At 38.5% G+C, this 17,545-nt stretch overlaps 1 protein-coding gene across 4 annotated transcripts in view; it reads right to left on the minus strand.

The window, feature by feature from the left end:
• The window catches only part of LOC103740310 (ST18 C2H2C-type zinc finger transcription factor), a 165,346-nt gene that overhangs the window by 107,041 nt on the left and 40,760 nt on the right, over nucleotides 1–17,545 (minus strand). For all 4 annotated transcript variants that reach the window (XM_008840900.2, XM_008840902.1, XM_008840901.2 and 1 more), the window contains one exon: nucleotides 16,974–17,004. In XM_008840900.2, coding sequence (XP_008839122.1) covers nucleotides 16,974–17,004 — 31 coding nt within the window. The remainder of the gene's footprint in view (nucleotides 1–16,973; nucleotides 17,005–17,545) is intronic.

Raw genomic sequence — 17,545 nt, forward strand, 5'->3', positions numbered from 1 at the left:
AAAAACACTAAATGTACAGAACAAAGAGAGAATACTGAAAGCAACAAAAGAAAAACAACAAGTCACATACAAAGGAAAGCCCATCAGAATTACAGCTGACTTATCAACACAAACTATGAAAGCCAGAAGAGCCTGGACCAAGGTATTTCCAGTTCTAAATGACCATAGATGTCATCCCAGAATACTTTGCCCAGCAAAAAATGTCTATTATAGTTGAGGGGGAACGAAAAGTCTACCATGACATGAAAAGCCTGAAAGAATACATGTCCACAAAACCAGCCCTTCAAAGAATACTTGAAGCAATACAGAGAGCAGAGAGAGGAACAACTATACTCCAGGGGCAACGAAAGAAAATAAAGGCATAATTGAGGAAACACAAAATTAGACAATGCAAACAGTAATCAAAATGATGGCAACCAATACACATCCTTCAATAATAACTTTAAAGATCAATGGACTGAACTCCCCGGTCAAAAGGCACAGGCTAGTTGAATGGATTAAGAAACAAAATCCATCTTTTTGTTGTCTGCAAGAAACCCATCTGACCTTCAAGGACAGGCACTAATATTCTAAGCAAATGGCATTAAGAAACAAAAAAGGGTTGCAATTCTAATATCTGGCAAAATAGACTTCAAAATAAAACTAATCAGAAGAGATAAAGAGGGTCACTTCATTCTGATCAAAGGAACAGTTAACCAAGAAGATATTAGAATCCTTAACATATATGCATCAAACTCTGGTGCAGCCAAATTCATAAAATCAACACTACAGGACTTTAAGACAAAGACTAACCCCACCTCAGTAATAGTAGGGGACTTAAATATCCCACTGTCTCCATTAGACATGTCAACCAGACAAAGAGTAAACAGAGACCTCTGAATTAAATGATACCATACATCAAATGGACCTAACAGACATCTACTGAATATTCCACCCAAGTACCAAAGAATAGACTTTCTATTCAGCACCCATGGAAATTTCTCAAAAACTGACCACATACTGGGGCACAAAAGGAACTTTCATTAAAGATGTCAAGTAGAACTAGATCCTAAGTAATGGAAAGAATTGTGCTTCAATGTAAACTCAAGAGACAAAGTCTATCATTTCTATCTTTCTTCTTTTGACCTGCTTTCAAGTCCCCCATCCCATGTAAGCCAAGCAGCAGGCTGCTGGGATCACCTGTCTTTCAGTCTGATTGAGCTCATCACTAAGGAGCACCTGCTGTGGGACAGCAGAGTCCCCCAAGGCTGTACTTTCATCCTATAAACTCAGGTCAAACTCTAGTCAAAATGGGCTGCTTAAGCCACTGTGTTCTTTATGGAAGTCTGTTTTATAGGAATTCTCACACCACTGAAAGACTTTTTAAAAAAAAACTGTTAAGTTTTTATGTCTCATGGTGTTTTCTAGAGTACACAATCCCACTGTCACAAAACACACATTGTCATGAAAACAGACTAGAAACAATGTAAGTACATGGACAGACTGCATGTCAGAAGGTGACTTTTTTTTTTTTCCAGAAAAAATAAAACAGGGCAGGGGAACAGAGAAAGGCTGTGGTCAGGAAAGGCCTTGTCACAGGAAGGCACTGGGTTAGGACTTGTAGCAAGTGAGGCAGGAAGGCATGCAGTTTGCTTGGGAAACTGTTCCAGGCCCAGGGAGGAGCCCATACAGGTCCAAGGTAAAGGCAAGGCTGCTGGATGAAGGATACCAGGAAGGTCAGCAATACAAGCATAGGGGAACAGGCCAGAGCAAGATCCATCTTTTCCTTTGAACAAAGGAAACCCACTGGAGGGGTTCTGGCTGCTCCATGGAGTGACTGTGAGAAAGAAGAGAATCAGGTAAACCCATGAAATGGTGAGTACAGTAATCTAGATCTGTGCTTAGACTAAGGATCTATTTTGAAGTCAAAACATTATTTTTGGACCGATTTAATGCAATATATGAAGAGCAGGTCAAGGATAAACCTGCAGCTTTTGTTCTTCCCTGTTTACTGACATGAGGAAGACCAGAGGTATATCTCATTTACAACAAGAGGATTTGGTGGTATGTCTAGATGTACAGAGGAAGAGGTAACATACTGGACACAAAACTGGGGATGACTACACAGCCTGACGTCCAAGGAAGTGGGGATGACTACACAGCCTGACGTCCAAGGAAGTGGGGAGAGCTGGAGACATAATTTACTTACATATAAATGTACTAGAACCCTGAATGATATCATCGGGAAATCACTTGCTAAGAAGACGAAAGTTAAACATGGGGGAGGCCAGTGTGTTGAGTCAGGAGTATGAAGAAGCTAGTAACAAGATATAGGAGAAAATCAAGGTGCTGGTATGTTGGGAGATTAAGTATTTTTGACAATGGCCATAGGAGAGTGACCTTCCAGCCCTTATTTCAAGCTTAGTGACATTCACCTTCAAAACAGACTCCAGGCTTTGTCTTCGCATCCACAGGCAACAAGGACTCAGGGTCCTTGTGCACGGGGTGGGGCGGGGGAGGTCTGTAGCAATTACTATGGGCACTTTGAGGAGTCTAGAGTCTGCGTTCGCTGGAAGAACAGCCAGCTTTGTGATTTCCATACTGGGGAAGGCAGAGAGCAGTACTGAGGGCAGGTGCTCGGGGGCACAGCCTGCCCTTCATCTTGCACAAGTCCCTGGAAGCACCTTTCCCAGAATGATCCCTAAGTAAGCCTTTGTTCTAATGCCTTATGTTCAAGTTTGCTCCAAGAATGCTAACAGAAGCCCTTTATGTTCAGGTGATGTTTCGTCTTTGTCTCCTACATTCCTCAGTACCTGGCTCCACCAGCCTCCAACTTCCAGTGCTCACAGGCCTGGTAGTATATCTACTTGTGCATAAGAGCATTTGTCCTCAGATTCCATCATATAAGTAGCCAAGGAACTGGTAGGATGTGGTTCTGTTCTAGTTTTGTTTTCTCTTCTCAACTGAAATGACCAAATGAGACCACAGTGTCCACACAGACACACTTTGATAGGGTCTCCCTACTTCCAGGAAGTGAGTATGTGGACCAGGCTGGCCTTGATCTTACAGAGATCCACCTGCCTCTGCTTCCTGAGGTCTGGGATTAAAGACACATGCTACCATGCCTAGCATCACAGTAGATAGTAACATTACATTTGGCACTTCAATAAATTATCTTGATAGGTGAAGATTCTTATTTATAGCACAAAATGAATTAGAAACAAATGTACAACAGGCTGACTTGTAGTTGAGGGGCCAGTAGAAGCCTTGCTAGCTCAGTAGTCCTAGATTTAAACTAGATTTGGAACTAGATTAAGAAGGTAGCTGTCCTTACCACAATGTAATAAAATGTTCTTTAAAAATAAGTAAAGGGACCAGGGAAAGAATCCCAAAGAATTTGAAAGAAGAGATGTGGCAGGCACTTTTAAGACAGTTGTAGAAAAGCAACAGGTTAAACAGGAATGCCTACAATGAATCGCTATTGTTTATTGTCAAAATAAACAGTGGTTAATGACCCAAACATTTTTATTTATGGAATAAATGGGGCTACAAATAGGAATTCTTGCCCTTAAAGAAGCAGCTAGTATATAAAAAGGAAGAATTACATAAGATTAATTATGGTTTTTAATGTACTTTGTTCCTTTTTTCTTGTCTTTCCAACCCAGTTGTATACTCAAAGGCAGAGGATTTGCTTCCTTTTGAGTGAATAGACAGAGGGATGAATGACTAACAAAAGGCTATGATTCAAAGTAACCAGTACCTTGAAAGATACAAGTAGAGAAATGCTTTGAGAATGCAAGAAGAAAATATTATTCAGTCTCAGAGGTCATGGGACACTTCAAAGAGGAGATGCTGTGAGGTCTAAGCCTCAAAGGATGAGCACAAATATCACACAGGAAGAGAGAAAGAAGAAGATTTTGCTAGCCATAGTCTATAACAGTTGAGGTGAAAAAAAATTTTTTAATAATAGGAAACATAAGAAGCAGGTTGTGGAGATTTCCTTAGATGCTAGCAAGAGGATGATATTGGAATAAACACATTGGGGGAGTACCTAGGAAAAAATATTTTCTCTTATAGGAAGGTGAAAATTGTCAAGGTGCAAGATTATGCGAGGAAAGAAGTCAAGTGAAGAGATAGCCAAGGCAGAGAGGAACTCACAATATGGCTAAATATGTAAGAGGTGAAACGTCAGTATGCTTTAAAAGAGAGTGGGAAGGTAGACCCGAAAACAAGAACTAAAAATGCTATGCAGAAAATCATAGGAAGATTTGACTTTTAACATATCACCAAGACCCACTGATAGTCAGTGATAGAGCCCCAGAACCCAAGGCAGCTTACTAACTCAGTGTTTTCCACACCACATGATCCATGTGCATTCTAGGTAAGGGCATGCATTAGTTACAAGAAGTTATCCATACATGGTTATTAGAGTGTAGAGAGTTGATTTGTTAACAATGTGGCAATACTTCAGTTCACACTTTAGGAAAAAAATTACAAGGTGTCAAAGGCTTTTTGTTTGTGAGCATATAATATAATCAATATGGAACCTCAAATAGGCAGAGCTTCTTTAAAAGATAATAGTGAGAAATAAAGTGCTGTTTCTTGAGGATTAAAGTTAATACACTCCTTCTGGGAGTACAAGGAGAAAGGGAGAGTGATGTTAAAGAATTTGGTGTTGTACTGCGGATGCACAGGAGCACCTTAGGGTGAAGATTCAGAGCAGAAGGAACAAAGTGAAAATGCCCAAGAGAGTCAAACAGCAGCCTTAGCACCACCCATGACCAACACACTAAAATTGCAAGGGAGTTGTGTCACACCAACAGTGACAATGATTTTGGATTGGTTGAGACAGAACAATAATAAAATACTCTAAAATACAATTTACATGGTCACAAGTCTCCTATGAAGACATAAAAATGGTGATTAAAATGTTGCCTTAACTAAGCCTTCTCTCAAATATGTAAAGAATGTTTAAGGATCCGTTTAGTGTCAAGCACTTTCAAGAGGTAAAAGGCCTCAAAATTGAGTTTTTAGCCTTTAAAAAAGATCTCCACTTCATTTTAAAATAGACTGTTTCTTACAGAAAGACTCATTGTTTTGCTAATAACACTGAGATGTTGGCGTGTGCGTCTCTAATCTGTATGTATCTGATTATTACTAGTCATAATTGGTTGCACTCAGATCCTTGGCACCTGTGTATGTCTATAAAGTCATCTTAAATCAACAGCAAACCTAAAAATTGTATAACCACTTTTAAAAGAGATGTATCTTTGCTCTGGAAACTGTTATTGAGTATGTTAAAGCTGTAATGAAATGCTTCTTAAAATTTTTATTTTTAAAAAAAGGTAAATACCTCATTTTTATTGGTAGATAGGCAACTGATTTTTGTAAGTTGATTTTGTATCCTGCCACTTTACTGAAAGCATTAATCAATTCTAACAGTTTTCTAGTGAAATTTTTGGGATCTCTTAAGTATAATATCATATCATCTGCAAAAAGGGATAACCTGACCTCTTTTCCAAGTGGTACACCTTTAGTTTCCTTCTCCTGTCTTATTCCTCTTGCAAGAGTTAAGCACTATATTGAAAAGGAGTGGAGATAGTGGACAGCCCTGTCTGGCTCCTGATTTTAATGGGAATGCTTCTGGGTTTGTTTGTTTGTTTTCCATTTAGCATGTTATTTGCTTTGGGTTTGTTGTACACATCTTTAATTACACGTTGAGTTATGTTCCCTCCAGACCAATGCTTTTGAGGACTTTTAACGTGAATGCATGTTGGATTCTGTCAAATGTCGTTTCTGCATCTATTGAGATAACCATGTGGTTTTTGTCTTTAAGTCCATTTATATGTTTTATTACATTTATTGACTTACATATGTTGAATCATCCCTGCATCTCTGGAATAAAGCCGATTTGATCGTGGTGGATGATCTTTTTGATGTATATGCGGTTTGCAAGTAGTTTGTTGATTATCTTTGGATCTATGTTCATTAAGGATATAACTTTCTTTTTGCTGTATCTTTACCTGGTTTGGGTATTAGAATGATACTGGCTTCATACAACGGGTTTGAGAATTCTCACTGTTTCTATCTTTTTGAATAATTTAAGCAGTATGGGTTGTAGATTTTCTTTGAATGTCTGGTAGAATTCTGCTGTGAATCCATCAGGGCCTGGGCTTTTTATAGTTGGGAGGTTTTATATTAGTTTCAATTTCCTTATTTGTTATGGGTCTGTTTAGGCTGTTTATCTCCTCTTGGTTTAACTTTGGTGGTGTCCATGATTTTAGAAATTCATTCATTTCTTATAGGTTTTCAAATTTAATGGAGTATAGATTTTTAAAGTATTCCCTTAGAATGTTTTGGATTTTTTTGTTTGTTTGTTTCTGTTGTGATGTTTCCCCTTTTGTCTATGATTTTGTTGATTTGAATTTGCTCTTTCTTTCTTTTGGTTAACTGGGCTAAGGTTCTGTCTATTTTGTTTAACCTTTCAAAGAACCAGCTCTTATATTCATTAATTTTTTTTGTATTGTTTTCTTTGTCTCTATTTCATTAATTTCTGCTTTATTTCTTCTCATATGCTAGGTTTGAGGTTGGTTTGTTCTTGCCTTTCCAGAGTCTTGAGTTGTACTGTCAAGTCATTTACATGTGCTCTTTCTGATTTTTTAAATGTAGGCATTAAGATCTATAAACTTCCCTCTTAGGACTGCTTTTTGGGAGTCCCAGGGGTTTTGTTGTGTTGTGTTCTCATTTTCATTTTGTTTCAGAAATATTTTTATTTCTTTCTTAATTTCTTCTTTGACCCATTCATGATTCAGGAGTGTGTTGTTTAATCTCCATGAGTTTGTGTACTTACTAGAGCTTCTTTTTGCCATTGATTATAAGCTTTATTGCAGTGATAGAAGATATGGAATTATTTAAATTATTTTGTATTTTTTGAGATTTGTTTTGTGCCCCAGAATGTGATCAATTTTAGAACAACTTGCGTGAGGTGCTGAGTAGAAAGCATATTCTTTGGTGGTTGGGTGGAATATTCTGTGTATATCTGTTAGGTCCATTTCATGCAGTATGTCATTTAATAACAAGGAATTAGAAAAAAGCATTCAAGAAAAACATCCCATTCTCAATAGCTTTAAAAAAATAAAATATTTAGGAATAAAAATAACCAAAGATATTAAACATCTCTACAATTTCAAAACTCTAAAGAGATAGAGGAAGATACTAGGAGATGGAAAGGCCTACATGCTCATGGATTGGTAGAATCAATATTGTAAAAATGACCATTTTACCAAAAGCAATTTATAGATTCAATGCAATCCTAATCAAAACACCCATGACATTCTTTGCAGAGCTTGACAAATAATCCTAAAATTCATATGGAATAACAAAAGATGCCAGAGAGCTGAAACAATCTTGGGCAAAAAGAACAATGCTGGGGAATCACTATATCAGATCTCAGATTGTATTATATAGCTATAGTCATAAAAACAGCATGGTACTGGCCCAAAAATAGACAGGTAGATCAATGGAACACAATAGAAGATCCAAACATGAGTTCCTATAATTTCAGCCACCTGATATTCAACAAAGGTGCTAAGAACACACAATGGAGGAAAGACAGCATCTTCAACAAATGGTGCTGGCAAAACTGGATCTCCACCTGCAGAAAAAAGGAACTTGACCCTTATCTTTCCTTCACAAAAGTCAACTCCAAATGCATCAAAGACCTCAATGTAAAACCTGAAACTTGGAAACTACTAGAAGAAAACATAGGCAGCATCCTCTAAGATACAGGCATAGGAAAGGACTGTCCAAATCAGACACCAGCTAGCTGTTCAGACACTAAGGCTAACAATCAGTAAGTGGGACCTCATTAAATTACAAAGTTTCTGTATAGCAAAAGAAACAACTAAGGAAGGGAAGAGGAAACCCTCTGAGTGGGAGAAAAATCTTCAGCACCTATACATCTGACAGAGGATTAATAGCCATAATATACAAAGAACTTAAAAAAAGAAAGAAATAAGAAAATAAATGACCCAATAAAAAGATGGATGATAGACCTAAACAGAGAGTTCTCAAATAAATAAAAATGGCTAAGAAGCACCTTAAAAATGCCCAATATCCTTAGTAATTAGAGAAATGCAGATAAAAACCACTTTAAGATTCCATCTTACCCCAGTAGAGTGGCAAAGATCAAGAAAATGAAAGACTTCAAATGCTGGAGAGGATGTGGAGAAGGAAAAACACTCATTCACTGCTGGTGGGATGCAAACTCATGCAACCCCTATGGAAAGCAGGGTGGAGAACCCTCAAAAAACTAAAAGTTAACCTACCATACAATCCAGTGATACCACTCTTTGGCATATACCCAAAGGGCTCATCATACTGTAGAGATACCTGCACATCCATGTTTGTTGCTGCTCTCTTCACAATAGCTAAGACATGGAAACAACCTAAATGTCCCTCAACTGATGAATAGTTAATGAAAATGTGGAACATCTACTCAATGGAGTTCTGCTCAGCAGTTAGAAAATATAAAATTATGAAATTTGGAGGTAAATGGATGGAACTAGAGTTACTAAGAGAAGTAACACAAATGCAAAAAAGCAAGCAACATATGGTTCGCCCTCATTTGTGGATTGTAGCACCAATCCCTTGTATATGAGTATATAAATTCTGAAGTAACGCCAGCAGCCAGGTAAAGGGAAAGGGTACATGGAGGTAAAGGACAAGAAACAACCTGAAAGGGGGATGGGAGTAACAGATGCTATCTTAGGGAGGTAGAAAAAGTGGGAGTAAAAGGCAGAGAGTAGAGGACAGAGGGACATGCAAGGGATCATGGTGTGGGGGAGGGAGGGAAGTCAGGAGAGGAAAGAGGGTGGGAGTTGGGAGGTACTGGGGGGAGGGTGGGGATAATGGGGGCACTGTGACTAGGGAGGGAGGGAGGGAAACCAGATGGGAGAAAAAAGAGTGGAGATGAGTGAATCTTGTGGGGCTAGGAAACATAGAGGCAAAAGTGATGCCCTAGAAACCCTAGGAAAAATGTACATAGAGTGTCTGAACATGAATGCATATGTATATCTGGGAGCTGCTATGCATACGTGTGGGAGACAGGCTTGAGCCTAGGGTGAAAGTCTTATTGACAGCCATACAGCAGGCCTGAGGCAACGGCCTGACTGCTGGAGCCACAAGAAACACCTTGTGACATTTGCTCCCATTGGCAGATCATGAGACTGATGCCTAGAGCTCACCACTCCCTAATCACCACCCTTGGAATTCCAAATTGCAACACTTAGATATTGCAACAGTTAGGGTCACGTGGTTTCCAGGAATCTAGGATCTGTAATCTGAAACCCATTATGCTAATGAAGCATAAGTCTGTTATGCTAATAGGATGCTAAGTCTGTTATGCTAATAAGGTATCTTTGCTGTACTGTAATAGGACACTAAACCTGTTATGCTAATAAGGTATCCTACTTGCTGTGCTGTGATTGGACCACAACCCCTATATAAGCTTGTGCCTTCCTGCAATAAAGCAGACCTGTGTCACTGAACCTGGTCTCCTGTGTCTGAAAGAGGCTCTGCTGACACAGTCTCCTCACCAGCCCTGGGGTCTGGGACTGGGCAGAAGCAGTGATGACAGGAGGCAGCACAGGGCAAGCAGAAAAGCTGCCTCAGCACCAGGTGAGCAGAAGAGTGGCCTCAGCCCAGGGTGAGCGGAGGAGCAGCCTCGATGCCCATGAGAACGAAGGAGCAGTACCCACAAGAACAGAGGAGTGGCCACCGCTGGCAGTGGTCGCACATATGTATACTGGGGAATGCAGTGCCAGATGGAAGAGACCTTCCTTAGAGTGACAAGCATGCCATATAGCACTCACCAAAAAAGCTACTTTTTGCAACAGATGAAGGCTACTGCAGAGTTGCACATCTGGTCAGGCACAGAGAACATATATCTGGGAGATGCCCAGTACTAGATGATGCATCTGCAATCGAATCTCTACAACTAAGGCTCATGGAATATAGTGGAATAAGGGGCAGAGAGAGGGCTAATGCACCCCTCAACTCTCACCAGTGAGTCTTCCTTGTGCAGCAGAGTGTGATGCACACTGAAGGCCACAACTGGCTAAGTTTTGAAGAATAAGAGACTGTAGAGTGTAGGATGGGACTCCTTTATGAAACCTTACCCATCCATGGCTCAGGGACCATTGTGGGAAGAGAAGGGGGAAAGATTGTAAGAGCCAGGGCTGGTTCATGAACACAGGGAAGTGGAGGCTTCCAGGCCACTGAAAGCTTGCTCATGTGAGCCTGTGGCAGCAGTGGCAAGAGAACGGGACCCATGTCAGCTCAAATAAACAAAGACCCAAAGAGGAGGTGAGAAATAGGTGGTGGGCCAGCACTAGATTGAGAACTATTTGAGACTGATTGTTGCTAGGTGAGGGAGTGTATGACTTACATACGACCACTGGATGGGCTGACTAGACTCCAGTGGATGCATTTACACTGAAAGACATTTGGGTACAAACGCATGAATGAATAGCACTCAGCATGTATGGCTGAGTGCATAGGGTTCTGTGAGGGCATAGGGGGAGGCATGGATGGAGGAGGGGATCTGGATTTGAATGAGAAATATTGTATGACCTTTGAAAGTTTAGAAAAGAAACAAATAACATTTTATAAAATAAAATAATAAAAATTTTTAAAAAGAAGAAAAAAAGGCCTCACTTTTTGCTACACGATTGCAAAATAAATTGTTCTCTATTCTACTCTTCTTCATCAAATGAATTGCCAACAATCATTAGCACTCCCCCAAAATGCAGGTGAAGATAATTCCAAAGAAGCCCAGACTCAACTGTTCCTCCTCTGTTCTTGAACAGCAGTGGTGAGATGGGCTTTACCAAGAAAGTAGCAAACTATGATGTAACATCCCTGAGACTTACTCTTCCCAAGTTTTGCTATGACATCAATGCCTTACAGATCTTGTTTAAAAGCAGAGAGAGTGGTACTGGGAAAAGCCTGAAAGTCGACATTTCATGTCTACTGTGAAACAGCTTGAAGGTCACCTGCTGTGAAACATTGGAAACGACTTTCTCTTACTGCTTTTGGTGCTTTCTGTGTTTACCTTCTAGAGATGCTGTTACATAAATCCCTGGATTTATTATTGATTCTGTTAGATATGTGTCCACTGCAGTAACACTGCACTGACAGAGGAAGCACTGAATGGATAGATATCGAACTACATGCATTACTTGATCAGGAGTAGCAAATATCTGTGTAAAAAGTTGATGGTATAAGAGAAAAGCTAAATGGACAAAACTTTATCTTTGGAGGTGATCTCTCAAACATGTCAAAGCAAACTGTTTCACATGAATGGTGCAAGTAAATGCAGCCTGTGGTAAAAGTTTTTGTCACTGATTTAGAGAGTTGTTAGTGCCTTTGTCTCTTGACTTATGTAACCATTACTTGAAAAAGGCCACCAATTTTCTTGAGATAGTATTTGAGCATCGAAGGTAAAGAAAGCGTAGCACGGGCTGGAGGGATGGCTCATCAGTTAAGAGCACTGGCTGCTCTTGCAGAGGACCCATGTTTGATTCCTAGCACCCACATGGTGGCTAACAGTCATCAGTGACTCCAGTTCCAGGGATATCCAACACCGTCTTCTGACCTCTGAAGGCATTGCATGACACAGGTGCACTTATACACATGCAGGTAATATACTCATACATATAAAATGAAAATAATAAAAATTTTAAAAAAGAAAGCTTAACCCATTTTCTAGTTCTTATTTTGTTTTGGATTTTCATAATTTTTATAGGCATTTGCTTCTGAGCCCTATAGTATTTTCTGGAAAGAGATGTCATTTACCATAGAGTGTACAGAATTAAGAGGAATGCTTTTGTTATCAATGCAGCTCCTGGGTACACACACAATCATCATCCCCTAGTATACTTGGGAAATCAGTTTTAGAAGCCCTCTTTAGATATCAAAATCTGCAAATGCTCAAGTTCCTTGTTTGAAATGGTATGGTGTTTGCATATAGCCTATATACACCCTGCTAGACAGTTGAGGTCATCTCCTAATACCTCCTGCACATGCTCAGTACCTCTCACAGTCTTGAAAATACTTAGCACTCATGGCTAAACTGAGGACACAGGACCCACAGATAACTGGATCAGTCTGTGTTGTGAGTTAAGGGTACTAGAAGGATTCCGCTTCATGGCTAGCCCATTTCGCAGTGACTGTTATGGGCCTCAGTGGAGGTGAAAGGACTCACCTCTCCCACAAAGCAAAATCAGAAGAAGAGCAAAGCCCTTGATAGCTCACCAACTAGGAGGTGGCACTTTGAAAGGAAATCAATACATACATAAGACAGATACTGTCATTTCTTCACATTTCCATGTAGACTCAAAATCACAGTCAGGTCATGGAAAACAAGTTAGAAGTAAAGGCAGTGGATAATATTTAATTGCTGTTGCAGGGAATGAAGAAAATGTAATAGGGCTTGTTTGTAGCTCTCTGGTTTATTTATTTACTGATTAAAGTTTAAGTTACTATCTTGCCCCAAATAAAGATGGTAAAATGGCATGCTTAGGACTACAGTAACAGTGGACAGTACACTGTGGATACAGGAGGTATGGTCCACATACAGGACCTAAGTCTTGCCTAGGAGTCCCCTGCTTCTCAGTCAGATTGTGCTTTAAGCACTTTATATGTCTGGATTCGGCTCAAGAGATAAATGCATTTACTGTCATTTGTCCTGGCTGCTTTACAAACTTGTTGTGTAGATCCACTTAGATATTGTATATATTGTTTCAAGAACTCATTCAATCAATGTGCACATATTCAGAGGCCATTCAACAGTAAGTTCAATGCTAAATGTCATCAGATATTATGCAAATACACAAATACATGATAGTATTCACTGAGTTTTCTTGTTAAACAACAAACTCCTTTTTATTTTCACTCCTGTAAAAAGCTTCCTTGATATATTTTAAGATTCTTTTTTTACCTAGTAAATACAGCGCAGTTAACATAAAACAATCACTTGGAATGTTTCTGTTGGAGAACTCTGAACTGTATATTAACACTGTGCCTTATCAATAGGCAGAGCATGGATGAGGAAGCAGAAGGAAGTGGCTGACCCACCGTGGCTGCCTCCCTTCCAGGATGGACACTGTTCTTCTAGATCACATTCATTCCACCAGCTTCTTCTGTTTTGCTTCCCCCTCAAGGTGGCTTATAGGACAAATGTATTCTCTTCAAGTGTTATTTCTTGTACTCTAATTTACAGGTTTGGACATAAAATTTAGAATGATGTATTTCTAACATGTAGATACTTAATGTCCTTCTAAATATCCAAAGCACGCAGTAAACACCACACTTGGAAAGTGTGATAAAAGGAAAGAAGAGGGGTTTTCTGCTCTATTATCCAAACTCCCAAATAAAGCTAATGGCTTTATGGAATACTTATTCTTAGAAATAATTTTCTGTTCATTTTTTCCTTTAGTTGTTACCTTTAGAAATCTTCACCCAGTTCTAATACAATCATGACTACTAATGGAAGTTTTAGTTCATAAACAATGGAAGGCATTAAGTATTAAAATAAAATGCTCCATGTAGCAAATTAAATAATACAGAAGAAAAATCAGAAACCCATCTAACTTTGTAAGTCACAAAATTTTTCACTTATCTATGAAACATTAGCTCTACAACTTATTGATTAGAGAGTTCATAAAATACTTAGCAATTTACAATAAAATGTCAAATGGTGGGGTTTTAAGTGAAGTAAAAATTGAAATGAAATAAGTAGAGGTATCAAAATAAAAATTTCATTATAACACTTAAGCCAAAAAATTGCTGAGAAACAATAAATCACAGGAAAGTAAGATTTGATTCTAATGCACTTAAGGACCTTGTATTCATTTGTCTTTCTAAGGAGTCACATAGGAAAGCCATTTCAGAGGCAAGAATATATTTTCCTAATTAGAGGAAAGGATGGACCAGTGTAAAACACTTTGCCAATGCATGAAACAATTACCAATATTAGTAGATGCAATAGCACAAAGTACAGATTAAGGATAACAATAATAACAAGAGAACAGAGATAATGCAGTGGTCATGATTTAGAAAGACGTGAGAGCTTTCGACACCACCTGTAACCTGAATGTGTTAGAGGAAAACTGGAAATGCTAATAAGGAATATGATTAAAGGTGGGCCTGTGGTTATAAATTGCTTTTTTAATGGTGATGATAGTAGCTGACATAGAGGATAATAAGAAGATGAGAATGTCAGTATCAATTTTTATTAGTGCCATGAACAATATACAGTGTATTTAAATTAGATTCATTTGTATTACTATTTTTTGTAAGTAGTTTCTCTGGAAGCAATAACATGCCCCATGCATTCTAAAAGGAACTATATAAAGTTGCCAGTGTTCTCTGCAAAACAATAATAATTTCTATGCTAGCGAGCACATGCCACATTTCCTAAGGATACTTTGGATCCAGACACATGGTTGTGGTTCTGGACCACAACAAACCCATGGAGTAAACCACAGAAGCAAGTATAGGGATTTGGACAAAGCCATACAAAATTACACAAAACTCAAAAGACATGAAAAATACAAATTTTTGTATATATCATTACTTGCTCCACAAGATGTATATAGACTGATAATAAGGGTCCATGAATTATTGTCCTGCTGAATAAAAACAATTACAAAATTTAAAAATGATCAGCTCTAAATTTCTACAACTGGTTCTTATTAAAGAAAACAGGAAAATTTGTTTGTGAATTTCCTTAGCCATTATCATCATCTTTCTGAATTACTCTATTAACAAATTAGGTAAAATGGAATATTTGACAAAAAAGATTTTTAGAGAATTAGGAGGCTAGGAAGCATCATCATTAATGAAATATATTCTTGATCCAAAAATAGGCTGTTACAGATCAAGCCCAGGGCTAACTGTGGAACTGGAAGTTCAGGTTATCTAGGACATAGGCAGTAGACAATTTCTTTGTGATTTACATTCCACATAGTATTAATTGTGAGTGAGAGAGTACACAGCCCAACCAAGAGAAGCTGGCCTGAAAGTCAGAAGTTTGGGTGATTTATCAGTTGTGTAGCCTTGGAATAGTCACATAAGCTACTAATCTCCACATATTTCTCCAAAAACTGCAACTATCATAGTTTCTGCCTTATAAGGTTTCTATGAGGATTAAATAAGGTAATTGGATGATAAAGTTAACAATATCTGCTACATAAGACTTCAACAAATACTACCTTTATTATAGTTTCATGCTAATAGCATATTTAAATGGTATTTTTTTCTCACAAGGGAAAAATATTTTTCCTACATTTTGCTTCTTTCTTTAATTTAATGCATTGCTACCTCTGAGCTATTTTAGGACAATGCATTCACATCAGTTCCTTAAAAGTTCTTTCTTTTGAGCTGGGTGTGGTGGCCCACACCTTTAATCCCAGCACTCGGGAGGCAGAGGCAAGTGGATCTCTGTGAGTTCAAGGCCAGCCTAGTCTACATAGTGAGTTCCAGGACAGCTGGGGCTACAGGGAGACCTTGTCTCAAAAAGACCAAAAAAAAAAGTTCTTTCTTTTTAGTGTTTTTTTTCCCAAGATCCATCATTATAAGGTCTCCTTTCTCCCTGAGAGTGATTTGATTCCTTACAGAGATTGTGGTTACTTCCACAGTGAGCCAGCCATGTGGTCACAAGCACACCACCTCAGGAGTGAACCACTAGAAACTCACTCCACGAAACTGCAAACATTTCAAACACTTTTAGCCCTTGATCATTTTAAGGTACAGTCTCAAAAAACACAGGCATTTTAAATGAGTAGACTTAAAAGGCAAAAATTTAATTAAGTCAAGCAATTTCATGCATTAATACTTGATCTTAGCCAAAAGTTTGAGAAGCAATCAATTCTAGGCTTTTATCATGTCCAAATGTGTATCATATGCTTTGTTCTGATCAAACTAGTCTAAGCATTTAAATTCTTAATGATGACATCATCGACCCAGACAGGTGCAGAGATTTCTTACTAGCAGACTTTCATAAAGAAGTATAGCAGGATTCTAATTGGTCAAATGGGCATGTGAACTGACACTGGCACAGAATGAATCATGTATAAGCAGGAAGTAATAAGATAGTCAAGCACCGTGCCTGGAATACACTGTGCATCTTATCAGTGCATCCCGCTACAGTCCAAGTAGGCCAGACATGCTCACATGCCCTCTTTTCAAACACTCCCCTGAAAAGTGCATACAGAGATTGCAGAGTTCAGAAGGCAGATGAAGCAGTGGGTTGGGGGTTTTCTGGACTCAAAACAACAATCTTGTTTCTCACAGAAAATATGTCACAGCATGTGTTCCCCCTGCCAAAGGACTATCTTTCTCTTTTGTTATTTACTTTAAAAATTATACTTTGACAAATATTCTGTGAAAGAAAATCCAAATGGAACATATTCTTCATCAACTAATAAGGTAGAAATTTCAAAATACTAAGTTATAGTATCTAAAATATAAAAATAAGGACCCACTCAAAAAACTGTCACTTTATCTTTTACTATGCAGGCTAAAAAAGTAAGTAGCTACCTGATGGAATTATCTAATCATTTAAAACAAAAACTGGGCATCTTAGAATTTAGGGGAGCCATTAATCATGTTCATGGATCATCAGTGCAAAATTCAGCCTTGCAGGGTGTATGGCAAGATGCAGCTCATGAAGAAGAGCAGGCCATTACCAACATTATGGCAAAAGTGGTGTGTTTTTATCACAGTATTAGACCAAATCATTTGGGACCCACTGTCAGGACAGTGGTTCCTTTTCTCTGCTTCCTTGGTATTTAGAAAGAGCTGAAGTGATATTGTTACTTTGCTTAGTCCTCACTCAAAATCAAGGATTCTGCTGCTAGAGAAGGGCGATTCACTCTAAACCAATCAAGATCAATCAATTATTTGAAAAAGTAATGTAGGGAAGATCTTACCTGAGCTCTTGGATTAGAGAATCCATTGGCACTGTTTTAAAAAAGAAAGAAAGAAAGAAAGAGTCTCAAGTCAGTTGATGTTTAAAACTTGTGACTGAAACTTTTCACCTACCTAGAGATAAGTAGTGAGTGGCTAGCATAGATCCCACTTGGCTTCTGACAGGATAGATTGAGTTTTCTTTTGTTCTGGTTCTTTGGAGATAAGAAGGCATACAACATGCTCTAGAACAGGCTAGATCTAGATTTGGTGCCTTGGGTGGCTGTGGTGTCTCTGGTGGCCCTGTGGTCTTATAATCATTAGACTTTCCAGTACCTGACTTTAGAAGTGTATTGAAAAAAAATCACAGAAACAAGAAGGATTTGAATTTATTTTTAATAGGAAATCATTCAAAAGAATTCCAAGATTAAGGCTTGGTGGTGTACTCCTTTAATCCTAGCACTTGGGAAGTGGAGGTAATGAGTTGGAGGCCTGCCAGGGCTATACAGTGAGACTCTGTCTCAAAAAACAACCCAAAACAAAGATAAATAATCCAAAAGGAATTCCAAGATTACTCTCTTTTTTTTTTTTTTTT

Source organism: Nannospalax galili, unplaced genomic scaffold (genome assembly GCF_000622305.1).
Source record: "Nannospalax galili isolate Female #2095 unplaced genomic scaffold, S.galili_v1.0 scaffold639, whole genome shotgun sequence".
Lineage (NCBI taxonomy): Eukaryota > Metazoa > Chordata > Mammalia > Rodentia > Spalacidae > Nannospalax > Nannospalax galili.